The 21,462-nt window shown below is 39.0% G+C and overlaps 1 protein-coding gene across 1 annotated transcript in view; it reads right to left on the reverse strand.

The window, feature by feature from the left end:
• The window catches only part of CTNNA2 (catenin alpha 2), a 962,660-nt gene that overhangs the window by 203,384 nt on the left and 737,814 nt on the right, over positions 1–21,462 (reverse strand). The window contains exon 8 of the mRNA XM_046662353.1: positions 13,120–13,272. Within this exon, the coding sequence (XP_046518309.1) occupies positions 13,120–13,272 (153 nt within the window). The remainder of the gene's footprint in view (positions 1–13,119; positions 13,273–21,462) is intronic.

Below are 21,462 nucleotides of genomic sequence, written 5' to 3' on the forward strand. Positions count from 1 at the left end.
TGAAAAATAACTTGTCAGTATAAGTAAGTAACTATTTGGTGGCAACTGGCATCATGTGAAAATATTGACTCAATTCCCAGGCACCTTGGATGTGTGAAATTCACACTCTGTGGCAGCTCCAGAATGTCTAAATAGGAGCAGCTAAGGGCCGCAATCTGGTTGGAAGTGGTAGTGGGGAAATTTCTGGAAGGTGCATTTGTACTACAAATAGTTTTTACTTAGATTTTATATTAAAGGTCAATTAAAACATCAATTTTTTCCTAAAGATGCTCATATTGTATTTTACACGTGAATGAGAAAATATTTGTTCCTTAGATCAAAGAATGTATGTATACATCCAATATACATACTCACACATTCATATATAACAGCTTTGAGGGGCAGAGAATGCTTTTTGGAGATTGGAGTGGGGTGCGTTAAAGAATGCCATACCACTTGCCACTCCTTGGCACTGAGGCCATTCACAAGTATTGGCTTTTACCAGCAGGCATTAACAAGCCTGGAGAAAAAGAAAAAAAATGGAAGTTCTTAACTCTTATAGACAAATGATCTCATTAATAATTTAGGTAATATGTAGAGTTTTCTCTGTGGCAGGCATTGACCTCTATTCTCTCTTTGGCTCCAACATATATAATTGCCAAGGTGATTAAGAGCCATTCAAACCATTAAAAGCCATTTCAGGCACTGGGTCACACATAGGCAAAAGCCATAGGAGTATGATAAGAAGTAATGGAATCCATACTTTATGGCCTGGAATAGCTTAGCCACCAACCATACCCCAAGCATCAGTTCCATGTTCACTTGAGGCACGAGGGCACTAGGAAATTGTTGCAGTGATGTGTTCTTTTTGTAGCCTCCAAATTCCAATTTCAATCACAAATGTATACTAGAAGGAGACAATTATTTGGGTCTTCCTTTCTCCTAGAACCTTAAGTCAGAAAGGTGTTTAGAATACAGAATGTCAGAGATGGACAGGATCTAAATGATGATGTGACAGATGGAAAGTCTGAGGGTCAGAGGATTAAAGTGACTTGTTCATTCTCACAGCCGTAGGGGTAGATCATTACATTGTCAAAGAAATCCCAGTCATCGGGTCCAAAGGACCCAGGGTTGTTTTTTAAGGTAAGAGTTGAAAGTACATATACACTGAGCCTCAGGCTGGCCACAGGGCTCTATGAAGCTGAACTCCACCTGCTTCTGAAGCTAATGGAGTCAAGGTAATCTGAAAACTTGTTTTTCATTCAAAAGAGCAGTGTCTCAACACACCATCCCTCTCAAACTATGGCTTCAGGCTGGCTAAGGGGCCTTGTGATATTACAAACCCTTACAGCTAACAAAGATTGAACACTCTGAAGAGTTTTTTCCCAGGCAATTAAAAACTTCTTGCTATAAACAAACTACATCATTTTTAATGGGGTTCGATTTTTCATTTTTGCATCGAAGGAGTCTGACCCTAATAACGTAAGGTTATACTACACAGCAAAGTTTCTGAGTTAGCTGGACTAAAGCATACACACCTTTAACAGTTGCAGAAAACACAGACTAAAGAGAAAACACGCATATATATGTATATATCTAGAGAGAGAGCAGTCACTCCCTTACATAGATGATGAAACAGTAAAACTAATTATTTAGTACAAAAAAAAGACCACGTATTTCCTACCTGTCTGCAACAGCAACACTGAATATAACCCTCGAAAGTCAGATCTGGCAGCACCACAATTACAGCCCAGATCCCTGGTTCCTCAGGATCTTTCTAATATATAACACTACTCTCTCTCAACTTCGGAGAGTAGACTAAAAGAATATTAACATAGTGCTGGCTTATGATTTTACTGTGGTAAGAATAAACTGGTAAGAAATGTGTAAGGATAATAACTATAACTATAAATATAAATATTTATATATACAGAAACAGAGGTGGGGAGCAGGAGGAAGAAAGGGAGCATATATGCAGAAAGAACATGGACCCTGAGTCATCCGAATTCCAGCTGTCACTTACCCATCAGCTGGTGACTTTAGTCAAGCTACTTCCTAATTATATATATATATATATAATTTAGTCAAGCAGTTTCCTAATCTGTAAAACTATCATATTGGTGATTAAGGAACTTACTTGTTAAAAAGATTAAAAGATATAATACGTGAAAATTACTATAATATCTTCCATAGAGAACAAGCTAAATGTTGATTATCTTTCCTCTTCTCCTTCGGTATGGGCAACACAGTTGATTGCCCTCTCTATTCTGGGTGTTTCTTCACAAGGGTCCTTAATTCATCAATTGAGTGAATTTTAGGGGGTAGGTCAAGGTGCATTAAGTTTTTACTCAGATGCCAACAAACCAAATTTTCATGGAAATTAATAGTTAGGCCTCCTTATATCTAGAAAAAATTGACTTCATAATATGCCCCTGCACTTTGCATTTTGACTATGTTGTAAAGATTGAAATGTAACCTGGAAATGTTTACATTATGTGCATAGTTAACTCAAGTAGTGCAGTAACCTCTGACATGAAATATTTAATTAGCTTAGAACCCACTATTTGCAAGCAACCTTGAAAGTCCATGGCATTTAGTAATCTGAACAGATAGGAACCCTGCAGGCTGCAGAGATGAAGATTCACGAAACTGGTAAGTGAGCTTAGCTTATGCCCAATTCCAGCACCAAAAAGCAGCTTGGATGATCTACTCCACTAGGGTGTACAGGAATTCCTTTGCAGTAACACATGTCACTCCAGGGATGTACTCAGTAAAGTACAGATCTTCTCTGAAATGTTATGTGAGAGATATGGACCTTAACACCTGTACAATTGCAGCAACAGAAACAGCTATCACTTCTGAGCAATTACTTTGGGACCAGGCACTGTACTAGACACTAACATGAAGGGTTGGATGCTAGTCTATATGAATATGTACCTTGGACAAGAGACTGGGGACAGTGTGGCACAGTGGTTAGCAGCATGAGCTCTGGAGTCTGGGATACTTGGGCTCATGAGTGAAGTGTGCCTCTTTGTATCTGTGTGACATTGTACAAGTTATTAAACTTCTTGAAACCTCAGTTTTCTCATCTGTAAAATAGAGTAAAATATAGTGGCCACTTTATTAGGTTGTCAAAAGCATTAAATAAGGTAATAAAGAGCTTATAAACAACCCTGGCCCTATATTTAAATGATTATTAAGAGCTAAGGTGAACCCTTGGACTTTTTTGCAATGATTTATTGCATGCTATAGGAAAAATTATAAAATATGGTAGAGTTCAGGAATTCGGGCATTTTCAGTGGAAGTGGTGTTGGAATATACACTTCTTAAAGGACAGAAAAGTATTTACTGTAAGGTTAACATGTGCTTGAGCTGAACAAAATAGCTCTTCTTAAAATATTATGATTTACAGATTTGTGAGGACTCAATTATTTGAGAAATTCCAATAATTCAGTTCTAGTTTGAATATATTAACTAGATTGGGGAGGGCAGCATTGAGAAAAAGTAAGAATGTTCCGTTTGTACTTTTAAAAAAGGCATAGAGGTCCAGTTCCATCAATGTAGTTTTCTTCTTCTTCTTCTTCTTCTTCTTCTCAAAGCCCTCCAGTACATAGCTGCATATTCCAGGTGTATGTCCTTTTGGCTGTGCTATGTGGGACACGGTCTCAGCATGGCCTGATGAGCGGTGCTAGGTCCGTGCCCAGGATCTGAACCGATACAACCCTGGGCCGCCAAAGCAGAGTGTGTGACCTTAACCAATTGGCCACAGGACTGGCCCCCTTCAATGTAGCTTCTGATGAAGCTTTTCTTTGATTTTCTTTTTGGTTCATGGTTTGAATCAAGACCTTGGAACTTACAAAGCTCTATCATGTTTATTCAAACCCAGAACATTTGTGTAGAGTTTTCAGGATCACACTCATCAAATAGCTGCAGTCAGGGCCAATCAAGAAACAGTCTGAGAATACAGTCTACGTTTTTGAAGAGTTCTGAGTGATTTCACTTCTGCAACGTGTCAAACTTGGAATCCTCCCCAACTCCTCTCTGTCTCATATCCTAACATCCAATACATGGGCTCAAGCTTGGAAATATAACCAAAATCCTACCACTTCTTCCCACGTCCACTGCCTCCATTCTAGTCGTAGTACTGATCCCATGCTGGCCTATTGGACATCCTTTATCTATTCGCCCTTCCACTTTTGTTACTCTGCTGTATATTTTCCATAGAGCAGCAGAATGACCCTTTCAAAATGGAAGTCAGATCATGCCATGCCTTTGTTGAAAGCCTTCCAGTGGATCAAATATCTGAGTAAAATATAAAATCTTTACACCTAGCCCTCAATCTCATCTCTGAAATTTTTCCTCACACTCTCAGCTGCAGTCACATGGGTCTCTTTGTTCATTATCAAACATGCCAAGCACACTGCTGCCTTGGGGCTCTTTGCCCTGTCTGTTCCCACAATCTGGAATGTTCTTCCACTTCCTTCAGATCTGATTAATACTCATGTTAGAAGACAAGCCCTTTCTGACAACACCTGCCTTCCTTCATCTTTATCCTCCTACTCTGCTTTATTTTACTCTACCCACATAGTTCCACCTGACATATTATGCATTTATCTCACTCTTTCTCTATCTTCCCCAACAGAATGTATGCCCCATGAGGGCAGGAAGTTTATCTGCTTTGCTCATGGTTATATTGCCAGCAACTGTCACCACATGGTAGCCACTCAGTAAACACTTGTTGCTGAATGAATCTTCTGTGCAAGTGGAGAAATTAATGGAGAAAAGCAATTTGCTCAAGGCTGAAACTAAGGCTGTATGTGCTTTACTGATGATCACATTAGTGAGTTAGAATATTAGGGTTTGTCCCTTACTTTCAAATCCTTTATTTTCTAACAGGCACAGCTTCTTAACCTGCATGGGGAGCTGTTATCAGGAGAAACTAAGTCAAGAAGATGAAGCAGAGAATCCAGATTCCTTTGTCTAACTCATCACTGTTATGGCATCAATTATGTGCTTTACTTTGTCAGACAGAACAAGCTTCCTCTCTCACATCCTCTGTAACCAAGGATAAGGACAACTGCATGCCTGTGAGGCAGAGGGGGGGAAGAAACAACAGCAGAATTAGGGGCATTACCTCAGGAGCAGCCTGTCAGAGTTAGCTCAACTTCTGAGGAGTCTCCAAACAGCAAGGTCTTTCTACTCAGTGGAAATGGGAGTCCTCCACATTAATTCCTCTCAAATTTGAAATTCCTCCTTGTAGTAAATTAGGGAATTAAACAAGCACAATGCCTCTTTACTGAACCTGTTTAGGGTCCTCAAACTGTGCTATTAAAAGATATTACCTCAGGAGCCAAAAAGTTGGCAATATCCCTGGCTGAATTTATTATTTGATTCATTCTTTAGGCCACATCTGTTGACTGAATACCTGCTATATGTTAGGCACTTGGCTGTGTGCTGGGGTGTAGTTAGGAATCAGCTAGCCATGATCCTTTTCCTAAAGGAATTGCTAATCTAAGCAGGAGAAATAGTATATAGGTGGAGAGCCAGATGTGTGCAAATTGAAAGTAAATAGGGTACCACGAGAGTGAAAAATACAGGGAACTGATCCCACTTGGAGATGTGATGTTTGAGCTGAAAGCTGAACAATGACTAGAAATGAGAGGAAGGAGTAGAGTAGGGAGTCTATCAGGAAAGGGAAAACAAAAGCATTGGCTTAGGGGCTGGCCCCGTGGCCGAGTGGTTAAGTTGGCGGACTCCGCTGCAGGCGGCCCAGTGTTTCGTTGGTTCAAATCCTGGGCGCGGACATGGCACTGCTCATCAAACCACGCTGAGGCAGCGTCCCACATGCCACAACTAGAAGGACCCACAATGAAGAATATACAACTATGTACTGAGGGGCTTTGGGGAGAAAAAGGAAAAAAATAAAATCTTTAAAAAAAAAAAAAAAAGCATTGGCCTAGGGTGGAGGGAGCATAGCACATTCAACGAATGAAAGATGGCCTGTGTGGCTGATGCCTTATACCAAGTGGGAGAGGACAGGAAGGCAAGCCTGGAGACTGAGGAGGGGCCAGACATGCAAGCCTTGCGGGCTTCTTTAAAACGTTGATCTTTAACCTAAGAACAACAGGAAGTCTCTGAATAGTCTCAGGCAGAGAAATTGCATGATCTGATTTGCATTTCTAGAAGTTCACTCTGGCTGCTGTGTACAGAAGGCAGTGAAGGAGGAACAGGCAGATGAGAGAGGCCTGTTGGAAGGACACTGTAGTTCCCCAGACAACAAAGTTTCTAACTTGGATGAAGGCATTTCTGGAGGAGATGGGAGAGAAGAAAGAAGAGCAGGCAGACTGACTAGAGCAGCAAAATGGAAGGAATAAAACAAGTTCGGAGGCTCTGAAAACAGTTATATTGATTTTGCATCTCATTTTCCAGATTAGCTTTTATTTTCTTTGCTGCAATGCATATTTTGCCCCCAATTTACATCCACTCCACTCCCATCCAGACCACATTACTTTGGTACTAAGTTGCTGAGACAGGAACCAGCCTAACAAGACAGGACTATCTGCAAGGCCCCTAACCAATCAGCAACCTGGGAGAATCAGACAGAGGCCACCGAGATCCACATTCCACAGCCTCTGGACTTTCCTGGGCTTATGCATGCGTCCTGGCACCCAGGAGGCCACTGAAGGTGACCCTAGCCCCATTAGCATAGTAAAAATCACACCCAGGGGTAGAGAGCTAGCAGGTTAATGCTACGTGCATTGCAGCATGCTACACGACAGCACAGGCGCAAGCACAACCTCACCTCTACATGCCATGATGGATGACACATCCCCTGGCCCAGCCTGATAAAAACTCTGCAGTGTGGCTATTCAGGGAGCCACTTGCCTCTCACTTTCTCTCTCTTCCCTTTCTGCAGTTGGCTCCCTTGTGCACAAGCTAATAAATTTTCTATCATTTCACTCTTGCTTATTGTCTCTCTTGATTTCTATCCTGGGGACAACAAGGACCCACTGTGCCAGTAGCATTGCCATAATTTGTATGCCATTTCCCCAAAAGGCTTAGAAATGAGGTACAACAGGTATCCCCTGATCAGCTTAGCACACCCTCAGAGGGAACCCCGCCCTGACGCCCTTGGCTAACCCTCAGAGGGGATGAATTAGCCAGATTCTGGAAATGAGGAAAAATCACTAAATTTTTTAAAAATTCAGTTCTGCTGGTGATACTTTCTATAGAGGCTGATATTATAGATCACAAAGCATCATAGTTGACCTACTAAATTCTCTTAATCAACCAACCCTGGTGCAAGTTCACCCAGCCTTTATGAAACGTTACAAACACTGTAGGGAAAGAAAACCTCAAAGTTTTGCTTGTTAAGGCAATTATGAAAATCCAAATTATTTTTCTCTATTTATATTTTGCTAATATTGTATTCACACTAAAACTATCCTTTTTGAGGATTTTCTAAGGACCCTAACATTGTGTAATAGGTTGTGACATCCTCCAGTTACTTTTTCACATCAATCCCTGGGAACAGCACAATTCAAACTCTGAGAAAATGGCAGACAAATATAAGAAAAAACATAAAAATAGATGGAAAACAGAATATACTATAATGAAACTCAATAATCAAGAAATGTTGAAGGACTAAAACTATTTCATTGATTTACAGACTGATAATTTCATGTGTTCATGCATTCTTCATTCAAAATTATCTGGCATACAATTCTTATAGGATTTACATCAATAACAACTTAGAGGTTCATCAGAGGTTCTCAAACAGGAATCGGACCTGCTCTAGGAGGATCGTGAGGTTGTTTGGGAGGTGGAGGCTCTAAGTGAAGAACTTGCAGGAAGCGGACAGGGCAACGAGATCATTATTTCAACTCAGCCAAAACTATGTTTATTGATTGATGTATTTATTTGAGGTATGGAGGATCAATATTTCCATTGAATAGAGCTCTCTGACTAAAAATATTAACAACCAAAAACACCCCACAAACTTAGCTAAACCTGCTCTGTCAGAGAGCTGTCCACTTCCAGCCATGAAGGAGTAGCCAATAAGAGATCCACTCCTCTGTTGAGAACAACTAGAAATGCGGTATAAAAATAACTTGCTTGAAAGCATGGGACAGTGGTCAAAGAAGTCAAACTTAAGACTAAACCAAAAATTCTGTATTTTACTTTTCCTCCCAGGGATTTGCAAATTCTTAGTGTTGAAAGAGAAACTGAGATGCCAGATAGAAGGTAGCTGCTGAGAGGAAGATAATTCTTCAGTTTTCAGAAATTTCACTGGGCTGGGGGGACAAACTGGAGTCCAGGACCACCAAGGAAGCAAAGACTTAGACCTAAGGTCCCATAGAGAAGGGAGATACAAAGACTGGTACTTCATCCCAAGTTCTCTCCCAAGGTCTTTGTCTATTAAATTACAAACAGCAATAGGCAAGAAGCAAATGGGAAGCGCAAAAAAATGCAAAGCAAAGTATACAGCTACTTCATGATGTTAGGAAAACAAAAACTGGAGTAAATGCTTTATAGATGAGGTAGGATACTAAATAACACATCTGATCTTCTCTCGGCACCCCTGGAAGATTATTACGTAGGACTAGGGTATAAGAAAGGTAGACTATACCTTAGAAAGACTACAAATTAGCCTCAAGTCACTTCAGTCTTTAATTGGATTGAGAGGGTCTGCCTCTCTGCTGCTCTGAAGAGCACATGGTGAATTCTCTCTAGAGGGAGAGAAAACATTACCCAGACTGCTATGGCCTGAATGTTTGTGTCCCATCCAAATTCATATGTTGAAATCCTAATGCCCAATCTGAAGGCCTTGGGATATTCTTAGGTCATGAAAGTAGAACCCTTATGAATGGGATTAATGTTCTTGTAAAAGGGAATCCAGAGATCCCTCACCTCTTTCACTATGTGAGGTTACAACAAGAAGGCGCCAGCTACGAACCAGGAAGACAGCCTTCACTAGAACACTCCCATTCTAGAGCCCTGATCTCTGACTCCCAAAGCCTCCAGAACTGTGAGAAATAAATTTCTGTTGTTTCTAAGTCACCAGGCTGGGTCTGGTGACTTCGACTTATGACATAGACCCTCTATATTTTTCCATTCAAATGTTCGCCATTTGATTAAAAATTGCCTGGCATATCAAAAAACAATAGTAATAATAACAAGATAAAAATAAATACTAAAGAAAGTCTGTCTCACTTTTGAAAGCCTCATGGGGCTCCATAATAGCTTACTTAAACAAGTTCATATTCAATTAAATGAAACATGGCACATTCCAGTCACCAGTCAAACACCAGGGGAAATGTATTTAAGAGTCCTACTCCATTTTGAATGTTTGTTGACAGCTTTTAAGCCCACCCTTCCCCCTTTCCACCTTGCTCCACAACTGGGTAAGCTGATAATAAAGCCCATGTTTTTTTGGTGCTAGTAGGGAAGCTTGAACCACTCAAATCCCAGCCCCTCACATGGAATTCTTGACCTCAGCCCCAGTCTCTAACATGAAAAAAAAACAAAACCACTTCTTGTTCTTTATGCTGAAGCCACTGTGGACTAGCTTGGGTGCCTGCTCTGCTCTCACCAGAAAGTTCCATTATGTGAGTAATAAAGCTATTCATGCCCTCTTGGCAGCTGCTGTTGCATCATCAGTCTCAAAATCCAAGCCAATCTTTTTTTGGAGGGGGGGTTGCCCTCTGTGGGACCACCACAAAACAGAAATGAAATTAACCCAAATATTGGAGTTCTTTGACTTGGATTTTAAAAATAACTATGAGTAATATATTTTTTTAAAGGAGACAATCTGATAATTAATTTTACTAGAGAATGAGAATCAATATTACTTTTAAAAAAGAATCAACTAGAAATTCTTAAAAAAATAATTAAACTCAATAGATCAGCTTCAAGCATATGACACAGATGGAGACAGGATGAGTGAGCTAAAAATTAGGTCGGTGAAAAATAACCAGACATAAGCAAAGCTTAGGGAGTAATTTATAGTCTTAAACGCATATATTACTAAAATAAGAAAGGCTAAAAATCAATGATGTGATTATTCATTTCAAAAAGTTAGCAAAATAACAGTAAGTTATACCAGAAGAAAGCAGAAAAAAGAAATATAAAGACAAGAGCATAAATAAAACAGAAAACAGAAAATCTACAAAGCTGAAAGCTATGTTTTAGAAAAGATTATCAAAGTGATACATCTTTTGCAAAACTAATCAATAAAAAAGAGAGAAGACACCAATTAGCAATAGAATAATAATGATAAAAAAAGAAATGTAATTCTGATCCCTACACGTTAAAAAAAAAACAACAATAAGAAGATATGGACAATTTTATAAGGAAAAATTAGGAAATTAAATGAAAATAAATTGCTAGAATACTTTCTACAAGCTGACCCAAAAAGAAATAGAAAATTTGAATAGTCTTATGTTTAGTAAAATGTAAGTTTGGTAAAAAATATTTAATCTGTAATTTTTAAACCTTTCCTCAAATAAATATGCAGGCTCAGGTTGCTATCAGTGTATTGCTCAAAACATTTAAAGAATAAATAATGCAGTCTTACACATTCATTCACATCCAAAAAATGGAAAGAAGGAATAATTTCCTATTCATTTTTTAAAGGAAAGCATAATTTTGATACCAATACCTCTGATGGAGACAAATAAAATATAAAAAATAAGGAAACAAAAATCGTATAATTGTCACAAAATGCGCAGAAAACTGCTTTGATACAATTCTATACTTACGCATGATTTTTAAAAACTATTAGCAAAGCAGTAACAGAAGAGAATTAAATTAATCTAACAGAAGTATCTGCAAGCAATCTAGAACAAACAACATATTTAATGATAAAATATTTAAATTTTTTCACAGAGATCTAGAAGTAACAAAAGTATCTATTACCACAATATTGTACTGAAAGTTTGTCTAGTTCAATAACGCAAGGAAAAAACAAAATACAAGGATTGGAAAAGAAGAAATACAACTGTCATAATTTGCAGACAACATGACTGTGTACATAGAAAATCCAAAAAATCACCAGTCAAATTTTTGGAAATAGTAAGCGAAGGAGGTAAAGCAGCGATTTTCTCAAACTTGGGGTTCTGACTGAGCTGAGCCTTCTGCTTCTCCCACAAGTTGAGGGTCAAGGATCACCCACAGTGGTTGGATTCCCCTACAGTGAGACCTACAGATGGGATGAGGGGAAATGGTAGATGTGTCCAGGGTCTATCACAGGAGAGGGGAGAATGAGTAGACAAGAGGCTACTTGGCCCTGGCCTCAAATATATACAGGGCATCAGGTTTGAGTTTCAAATATTATCTCCAAATGAAGCTACACACAGAATTACAGAAAGACACTGCCAGGATTGAAAGTAGGAGATGTTTATCATATAACTTTAAACTCATGTCCCTTTCTTTGCCTACAACGCTTATGACACCATCAACTAACATTTTCTATACATTCTGCAAGTTTCTTATAAATGCCATAATTATATAAATGGGATGGTATATCTGCATGTTACTACTATTATTTTATTACATACAAATATTCAAAACTTTTGTAGTGTTCATTCAGCATCATTTTTTTTCCTCCTTTTCTTCCTCTCCTTCCCCCTCCACCCCTGCTCCTTCTTCACTTCGCTTTCTCAAGACATGGGAGTGACCAGGGCATCCAAGAGCAAACTGGGAAAGGCTCCGGTTTCTTCAATGACCAAGTGAACTCTTGGGACCTGTGGGTGGAATGTAAGGGGTGATGGAGTGCTTGCCCAGAGGTAGGGACAGAGCCAGAAAGACTGCCTTGATATTATAAGTATGACCCTATTTTTAGCTGTAGGCTGGTGTCATCTCAAGACACTGGGGTTATGGTAGGAAGTTCAGGGGTTCCATTATTACGGCCTACGCTTGTGCACACTCAACTTGCTGACTGCTGTTGTGGGTGATGGCTCAGCCTGTGTCCTAGAGGATGGGGGGCTCCCTCCGGGCTTGATGCAGGACTTCCTGCTGGCTGAGTGTCTTCAGACCCAGAGGCAGTGCTGGAGTAACCTAAAGAGCAGACTAAGCAGGTGCTTAGGGCACAATGAAGTCGGAGTACCGCCTTATCACTCACTCCAAGAAAAATGGAGAGGATTTCACATTTGATGAACTTATTTAGAATTTAATTTTGCCATTCGAAAAAACCCAGAAAATAACATTTTACTTTTAGTTTGCATTTAAGTTGTCCGTCATTTTGAGCAATTTTACTTTATTTTGAATTAAAGTGGGGGTATACCAGAGTTTTGCTGTTGCTGTTGTTAAGTGCTCAGAGCCTGCAAAAGTTTTAACCTGGCCTTGATAACCATTTCCTAAATGTGTCAGAATCCTTGCCCCTCCTGGACTCTTTTTCTCTAGCACATCCATTTCCTGTTTAATATCTTTATTTTCTATTTAGCCCCACATCACTAAACCCAACCTTTGCCAGGCTGATGGATTTCAAGTCCTAGATTTAGGCAGCCTGGTTATCATTTCACTTTTAGTTTGTTTCCCTTGAACAATATTTTTTTGCAATATTACACAGCACAATTTTGCATTTACAAAGCAACTCCCACAGATTTCTCTAAGACACAGAATATACTTATTACCTTGAACTTACATTCCTAGTACTGCCCCAGGATCCTTCACCAGGAGTCAAACATCTCTTTGGGGGAAGTGGGATGTTTGTTTCACAAGTTCATCACGTGGCCAACTAATGTAGGCTTAGGTGGGTGGAGTGGAGAGGGCGACAAGGAGGGAGTAAAGAGAACAGTGTTTAAACCTCCATTTAGCACTTTTCATTCTCCTCTCTCAAATCAAAGCTAGTATTCAGCATTTGGATCATCCCTTCTACTTCTGTTTCAGCCTCTGCCCATTGTTCATGAAAATTAGCATGTTCCAGAGCTTGTTTAGAGTTGTGGTATAGAGAGAGGAGAGATTATGATAATCTGTTTCCTTTGCAAGGGATGGAGTAATCAGAAGGTAAAGAGAAGGAAGCTTCTAGGACTTTATTTCTCCAGGAAATCCATAGAAGGAGTGGCTATTGAAATTTCAAAAGCCATATGCAGAGATTAAACCTGTCAATAAATTGTAGCCTTCAGGCTTCTCCTCACTTACCTCCACCAGCTTGTTGGCGTGTTCACGGAAAACCTGGGCATATTCCTTTACTTCCTTTTCATTCCCACTCTTTGCAGCCTCAATGAGAACTAGCAAAGGGACGTTGGTTTCCAAGAAAGAATCAGATATGTGATCCATCACTGCTTTTCGAAGCTACAGTAAAAACAAAAACAAAAACATACACAATTAAGGAATAGAAGAGTTCTCTCTCTATGAGTCCATTACTCATTTGGCAATATGGATTAAATTACTGCCTGGGAATACAGAGTTTTTCTAAACTATGCCCAGCTCTCATTATTCAAGGAAATAATGTTTCAGCTCCCATTTTAATTTCCCCAGTGCTTATCATATCAAAGGAAAACAAAGAGAGATGACTGATGGCTGGTTCTGAATTAACTGTATTATATGTCAACTTGAAAGTTACATATATGGCCTGTAGCTCCATACATTATAGGCCCTCCTCCTATCAAAGGTCTGCTCTCTTCCTTCATTGGCCTAAATGTTTCCCTTCAGGTTTTGAATTGGTATTCAGTCCAAGTACTCAGGCTCTTGAGAAAAAGGAGAAATCTACACATCAGCCAGCAGGTGGGGAGAACTTTAGAGAAGAATTGGGCCTTTAAGCCACCCTAAAACCTTAACACTTTGTAGTCTCCTGCTTTGCTAGATCCATGGTTTGCATTTGATGGAGGTAGACACATGAAGCATCTAACAATCTCAGAAATGTTTCTGCCCAGGTGTTATGATGATATAGTTGCTGTGCTCCAGAAAGAATTATTTACAATTATTCTTCAAGGTAAGAATAAACAGACTCAAATTTCTAACAATGCATAATTACACTTCATTCCCACATTGTTAAAATGGGAAGCAGAGCAGCTGGATGAAAATGAAATGAAACTGTTCCTGAACAATCACCTCAGGGCTGCTTTCTTCATAATTGTGAGAATGTAGACCAGGAAGAAACACCCCAAATACAAATAAACACATGATAAGATAGTAAACAATGTGTATGTTTTTCAAAGAAATATACCCATTCAGGAGTATTCAGGCAAGTCTTTTGATAGAGTGGCACATACACATTAATTATCGGTCAGAAGAAAGGGAACTTTGAACAAATCTCAGTTTCTTTTTGTGCTAATTCCCATGAGGTATGCATGCGTTTAATTGTAACTTAGTTTGATCTATCTTTGAATTGAGTTTGACATTTCACTGTTTAAAATATAATAAAGTCTATGCAAAATTAACATGAATTAGTTACTCATTTGACAACATGTGTTAAATTACCGCCCAGGAATAATGTTGGTTATTAGTGAGCTCATGTATTCTAGGCACATTAAATGTGCCAGATACTTAACAAGATCTTTACGTATTACATCATTTAATCCCCACCACAACACTACAAGATAGGGCTATCTTTTGCCAGTTTCTCAAATGAAGAAAATGGGACTTAGAAAGTTAAATAACTTATGTGCAATCATAAGGTAGCAAGTGGCAGAGTCCATGGTAAGAAAGTCTGAAGGGGACAGTGCAATGAACCCTTGAAACTGACCTGCCATGGCCCTCTTCCAGGACTGAGCCCCACATGAAGGAGAAACTACTGGGAGTATAATAAAAATTGAACTTGATGAGAACAACAGAGATAAAAGAAAGAAAAGGCCCAGATAAAGTGGGGGAGATGAGCAAAGCCAGGCTATCTCACCAATAAGGCCATCATATTTTTAAACATCACACAAAAATAACAGAAGTAAGAGCTTTGTAAAGCTAGAAGAGCTATCTGCATCAGATCTCTTTCTAAACCTTCAGGAAGATTAAGTTTACAAAAAAAGGAGCAACTTAAAATTATGAAGGTCAAAACTCATCTCAAGTTATTATAAGAAAAGTAAGAATAAAGAATATAATATTATCCCTATATACAATGAAAGCATGCCAGAAAGATATGCCTGTACAACAAATTAAAACTTCAACATACTATTTCAAATAAATTAAAACACACTAAGGAAATGATACAAGATACAAAAGAACAACATAAATTATAAAAAGAAAAGATTATAGAGCAAGGTCATGAAACTCAAGAAAGAATTATAAACAAAAGAAAAATCATCTGAAAAAGAAGACTAAACAAGAAAGAATAAACACAGCAGCAAATGCCTTAAGAGAAATAAAAAGAGAAAAGGAAGATATTTTTTAAATCCAAAAGAAATTTTTAATTAATTAATATTTTAAATTTATTATTTATTTATTTTTGTTTTTGAGGAAGATTAGCCCTGAGCTAACTGCTGCCAATCCTCCTCTTTTTGCTGAGGAAGGCTGGCCCTGAGCTAACTAACATCCGTGCCCATCTTCCTCTACTTTATATGTGGGACGCCTACCACAGCATCGCTTGCCAAGTGGTGCCATGTCTGCACCTGGGATCCGAACCAGCGAACCCCAGGCAGCCGAAGTGGAACATGTGCACTTAACTGCTGCGCCACTGGGCAGGCCCAAGAAATTTTTTAAAAAGATAAAGATTTGCAAAAACGTGACTAATATTGAAGATAGGCAAAGAAAATTAACATATAGCTACCAAAGGTCCCTGAAGAAGAAAATGAAAGCAAGAAAACAGAGTGAAAACTAAAAATTGTAACTCATAAAACTTTTCTAAATATATATGCATATAAAATATATAAACTACATTCTGAAAAAACATATCATGTACCTGAGAAGACTCACCCATAATATCAATCAAGATAACTAGATTCTAAAGAAAAAAAGTGGGAAGATCCTTGTGGATTTAGGTAAATAGAGCACATGACTTATAAAAGAACGAGAATTAGATGATCGTAGGACTTCTCAACAGTAAATCTTTATGCCAGAAGAAAATGAAATGCTGTGTTTAAGATACTCAAGGAAAAAGGGATGTGAGCGAAGAATTTTATAACCAGCAAAGCTCACTTTCAAGGATATAAGGCACAGATGAAATTCGATCAATATGCAAGAGCTCAGAAAATACTGTTCCTATGAGCCTTTCTTGGGGACTCGGTAAGAGAATGAGCTTTAACAACTAAAATAATTAGAAAAACATTAACATATGAACTTTCAGTGAGCATTAGATATATATTTATTTATAGAACTAAGAATATATGACTGTTAAATGGGAGAATGTATATGAGATGGTTGTATGCTCTGTCAATGAAGACATAGTACAATATTGTAAAAATGAGAAGAAAAAGTGAACAGAATATATGAAAATATTTTAAGAGTTTTATGTAATTTTAATCATAGTGGTAGTATGAATATTGTTATTCTGACACTATTGTGTTCAAAGGTAGATAAAGCAAATGATTAGTTACGAGAGTTTATTTCTGATCTCCTGTGTTTTTGTTAACTAGATGTGTTGCTGTGGAAGAAAGAAGATATAATGTAGAAGAGGTTAAGGAAAAGCTCTGTAATCCTAGATCTAAAAAAGATATATCAATAAGAACACTTGAGATTTTCAATTAAAAACACACACACAATTTTCCAGTTCTGTCCAATGAAAAGGTATAAAAACAGTGGCCAGCCAGTAGCCATGAACACCTTGAAATATAATTTTCCACTAAAACAAACCAAGGCTTCTTGGAGAAATGGCTGATTCCAGGTACCCTGAAGCTAGAAATGTACAAATAAGCCTGAAATATCTTGTCATACCAGATAGAAAAGAGCTGTGGGGACCTGAGGTTGGCCACCCCAAGATATGTGTCTTTGGCATCAGGATTATTTAAGGCTGATTGCTTTTGATAAATTGGGACAGGGAAGGAGGCTCTGAGGAATGGAACTTGCCCTTTGTTAAGACACACTTACATTTGTAAGGTAAATCTCTATCTGTAATAGGTGCCTCCCTCTCTGTACCAGGAAGAAGAAAGGAGATGACCTTCTCTCTAAAAACTCTTAATCAATACCAAAGGCAAGGACTTAAATCTGCATTTTATTGTGCTTCTCTGGTAACCTCCTGTAAGTGACTTCCCTCCCCCTCCCAACATTGGCATCTCCTTAAAGATTAAGCATCTTTCTTTAGGCTGGGAACCAATTGCAGCGCTCATCTGTGACCCCCCAGCCCGAGGAACACACCTGCCACCCTGCGGCGCTCACTGAGACAGCAGACCTATCTGCCCTTTCCATCGAGAGCTGTGCTTACAGAGCAACCTCGTGACTATTGTAAAAGGGACATTTCAATCATGTGTGAAACACCCCGTTTGGGGGTATATAACCACTAAGTGCACCCCACTTCTTCGGTGCCCTTTCTTCCTTCGGGAAGAAAGGCCCCGGGCCATGGTTCCTCATAAAGCTTTGTTTAATTTTCTCTTGCTATTCTGTCTCATGTGAATTTAATTCGTTCTCCGGCCAGACAAACCCCATTTGGGAAGAGGAAATGTCTTCCTCCCCTACAGAGCTATCAAAGAATACAAGGGTCTTCTGAAAATAACTCAGGAGGCCCCTACTGGCCAAAAACTAGACGATCTGAACTTCACAAAGGGTAAAAAGCCCAGTGCATTGAAATTTATCAAATATGTTTAAATTTATGAGTTTATAATTTAAAAAAAGAAGGACGAAATTAATTGGTCACCTTAGAGGATGACAAGGAACCGATTCATTTATCTTGAAAGAATCAAGAATATATCTTGCCTTTCCTACATGAACTGGAATTCTTCACAATGAGGAAAGTATCTGTTTATAAACTTATTCCAATTAATAAACAAAAAAAAGATAGACTATCACCATTTTGCAACCTTTAACGAATTAAAATAATCTAGGCAATGAACATGAATGGTTTGAAAACGTCACACAAAGAAACAGACAACCAGACATCATGTGCCTTCTGATGAAATAGCACAATCCCAACTATAGCCTTACCAAATGGATTAAACCTGAAAGTCGTAGAGGCTCTGGATCATCAGAAGATACAGAGGACAGAATAACATACGGAAGGGCACCATACACATCTAATCAGCAAAATGCAAACTGTGGAAAACTTACAGTACAAACCATCCAGGCTCTTCAACCGATGGATTATAAACAAAGAATGGGATGGAGGGATTAAGAGACTAAAAGACATACCTGAAAGTGTGGGAAAAACTAAACCAGATCATCTGAAGAGGCACATTAGGGTGATGAAACCACAAAGAAACACAAGGAGGTGAACAGTCTGGAAGTTATCTTGCAGGGAGGAAGGAAGCATACAGAGGAGCTTCTAGGGAGGCTGGTAGAATTCTGTTTCTATTTTGTGACCTGGATAGTGGTTACAAGAATGTCTGCAATAATAATAATTTAATAAACTATATATTTATTGTGTGTGGATTTCTATATCTTTTGTTATTTTATAATAAAAAGTTCAAAACAACAAACAAACATTTCTAATGTACACTCCTTCATGTTCTTTTCCATTTCTTTCTTGGTGGAATACAGATGACCCCCAAGGTGACCTGGCAAGCCATGAGTTAAAGATGGTGGATAACCTCCCTCACAATCAACCTGGGCCCCTGAAAGCATGGAGGAGAGCTTCCCACTGTCCCATTACTGGCCCTTTGTATTGTTACACAATTCTGTCGTGTTGGAACCTTTGCACATTTTGAAGTTTATTAGTCACAGTAATCGGTCTGCCCTAACTTAACTAGAGCATATTGAAACAGACCATTTGTTTTTCTTTTCCAGCTGGCTCTGCCTTCTTTCAGCTTGCCTTTCCTTCCCTAGATCCTTCCTACTTAAAGAGCGGACCACAGGCCAGCAACACTGGCATTTCCTGGGAGCTTTTTAGAAATGCAAACCCAAGGCCCCACCCCAGACCTGCATTTCAATCAAAATCTGCATTTTAATAAAGTGCTTAGGTGATTCCTCTGCTCCATAAAGTTTGAAGAGCACTACCCTAGAAGACCTGTTATATCAGTCAAGCTCTTAGTTGCAAGCATTAGGAACTTATCCCGTCAGATTTAAGCAGAAAAGCTACTTTGTTCATTCACAGAACAAATGGACAGAACTCAGAAATGTTAGGACACTCTATGTCTTTGTGTCATCAGCTTTTGATTCAAAGTTTTAGGCAGATGCACCTGATTTTTCTCTGGATGAAATATAGACCCAAACTCTGGGTCATGTGTCAACACCTAGTTGAAAGAGTGAAGAGGGAAGGTGTTGAGAGGAAAGTGTTTTGTGAAAAAAAAAATGTTCTGGACATTTTAATTTCTTATACCAAAATTCATATAATGAAGAATTTCCCAAACACAGGAAGGGAATTCAGATGCTGACTCAAAACCAAAAAATGGCCGACAAAGAATAGATCTGGTAGAACAATAATTCAGGTACTCAAGCATGGTAGAAGGTGGAAAAATAGATAGATTTATAATAAATATCTAAAAGGTGATGGTTGTTTATAAGGAACAAGATCAGAAACTGAAGTAGGACAGGAATGGCAAGACTGCTACAACATTTCCTTTCTATGCCCACCCAGACATGATTAATCAATCAGCATTCTTTTATGCTGAACTCAAATACTATTTCATAATCCTTCTCAGCACAGTGCTCCAGGTGGCTACTACTAATCAATCCTATTTCTCCTGCAAGATTAAAGCTCTCTTTCTCTGCTGAAACATCCCTGCAAATTAAGTTTTTCTGCATATCAAGTCTTAGGCGGAACTGGCTGTGTATGTCTGAGCAATCCAGTGCCATCCTGACTTTCAGAAATAACATTCAAGTCTAGGCTGGGCTGATGATATTTAACAAATGTCTGACCGTTTAACATCTGTCTTGTCTTTTAGACAGATGTTTAAAAAAACTCCTGTTAAGAATAACATATTAACTACTTCAGTACAATGATGTAAGACATACCAACCAAGGTCAAATTCGGCGTAGAGGGTGATTTTAAATAGGCTCAAAACTTTGAAGCCTTAAATCTGTCTGTGGATATGGCTGCTCCAGGCTTTTCATGGTTACTGACATATTTTACCATATTTCCTTAAGATTTGGGGTGTAATTGTTATTAAAAATGAAAAATCAAATCAACAAAGTTTCTGGCCCAGGAGCTATCTAGCCTCGGGGGCTTGACAAGAATTGAGCCTCATTAAGTCAGGCAAATTTTAGCCAGTCTGAAGGTCAATTAAGGTAATCAGTCAGGGCAGTAATCCGCCCCAAGCCACTTTAATAAGCTAAGGTGCCATCAATGCACACAGTTCACTAGTAATGGTGACACTGGTCATTGTTTGGGCTGGGGGTCGGGGCAGATGAGGGGAGCAGAGGCATATCTATGAAGCTTGTGGAAGAGCACTTAGAGAATGATCACTGTTTTTCCTTTACTTTTTTTCTTCATAAGAGAAACACAAAACATTCTTTAGTAACTCCATTCATTATCCTGATGGCACTGACTATCTTCTATGAAGAAAAATAATTTTAATTGGGATACTATCTTCTTTCCTTAATGGAACCAATTACTTAAAAAAAAAAAAAGAACAGTTCATCGATGTCATGCTTTTCTTCATGCTGCTCCTCCTCCCCCCTCAATTCAGGCTACTCGATCAATTAAAAGCACAGCTGTCATCATTAGCAACACCTATGTGCATGGCCCCAGTAGCAAACACGATGATTTAGTTTAGCCAGATAAACCGTCCTTGTCTCTAGACTTTTCTGCTGGGAATGCTAATATAGTCAGGACAAAAGTTCAGACATGCCTTGCTGATGGAGTAAGAGCACTGAGGAAAACATAGATAACTGTGGTAGATTTGTTGTATTAATGAACCATTCCTCACCTCTCTTCATATCCATGCCCATTGCCAAGTTACTCTGTAGTGCTTGCCCTCTCTGGCTCTAGGATGGGCCATGTGGCATGCTTAGGGCCAATAGATGTTGGCCACCATGATGCATGCAGGGGTTTGAAAGGCTTATTCACCATTAGGCTTGCTGGGTCTTGTTCTCTGCCATTCCCAGGAGAAGGAAGTGCCCAGGTTAAGGCACTTGTCCCAGGAGGAATGGGACAAACATCTCGAATTGAACTGGGTCAACTCAGTCATTCCCATCAAGGCCATTTTAGGTTAGTCAAAAGCCACTGAACCTTGACATATGAGATGGCCTGACCAAGGTTACCACCTCAGACCAGTGAGCAACAAATATTACTACTGTATGCCACTGAGATATTATACTGAACTATTGTGACAATAGACAACTGATAAGATAACATACATATTTAAACAGAATAAGATTGGGGCGGGCCCGGTGATGCAGCGGTTAAGTGCGCACATTCCACTTCAGCGGCCCGGGGTTCGCTGGTTTGGATCGCGGGTGTGGACATGGCATCACTTGACAAGCCATGCTGTGGTAGGCATCCCACATATAAAGTAGAGGAAGATG

This window comes from Equus quagga, chromosome 5 (assembly GCF_021613505.1).
Source record: "Equus quagga isolate Etosha38 chromosome 5, UCLA_HA_Equagga_1.0, whole genome shotgun sequence".
NCBI classification, from domain to species: domain Eukaryota; kingdom Metazoa; phylum Chordata; class Mammalia; order Perissodactyla; family Equidae; genus Equus; species Equus quagga.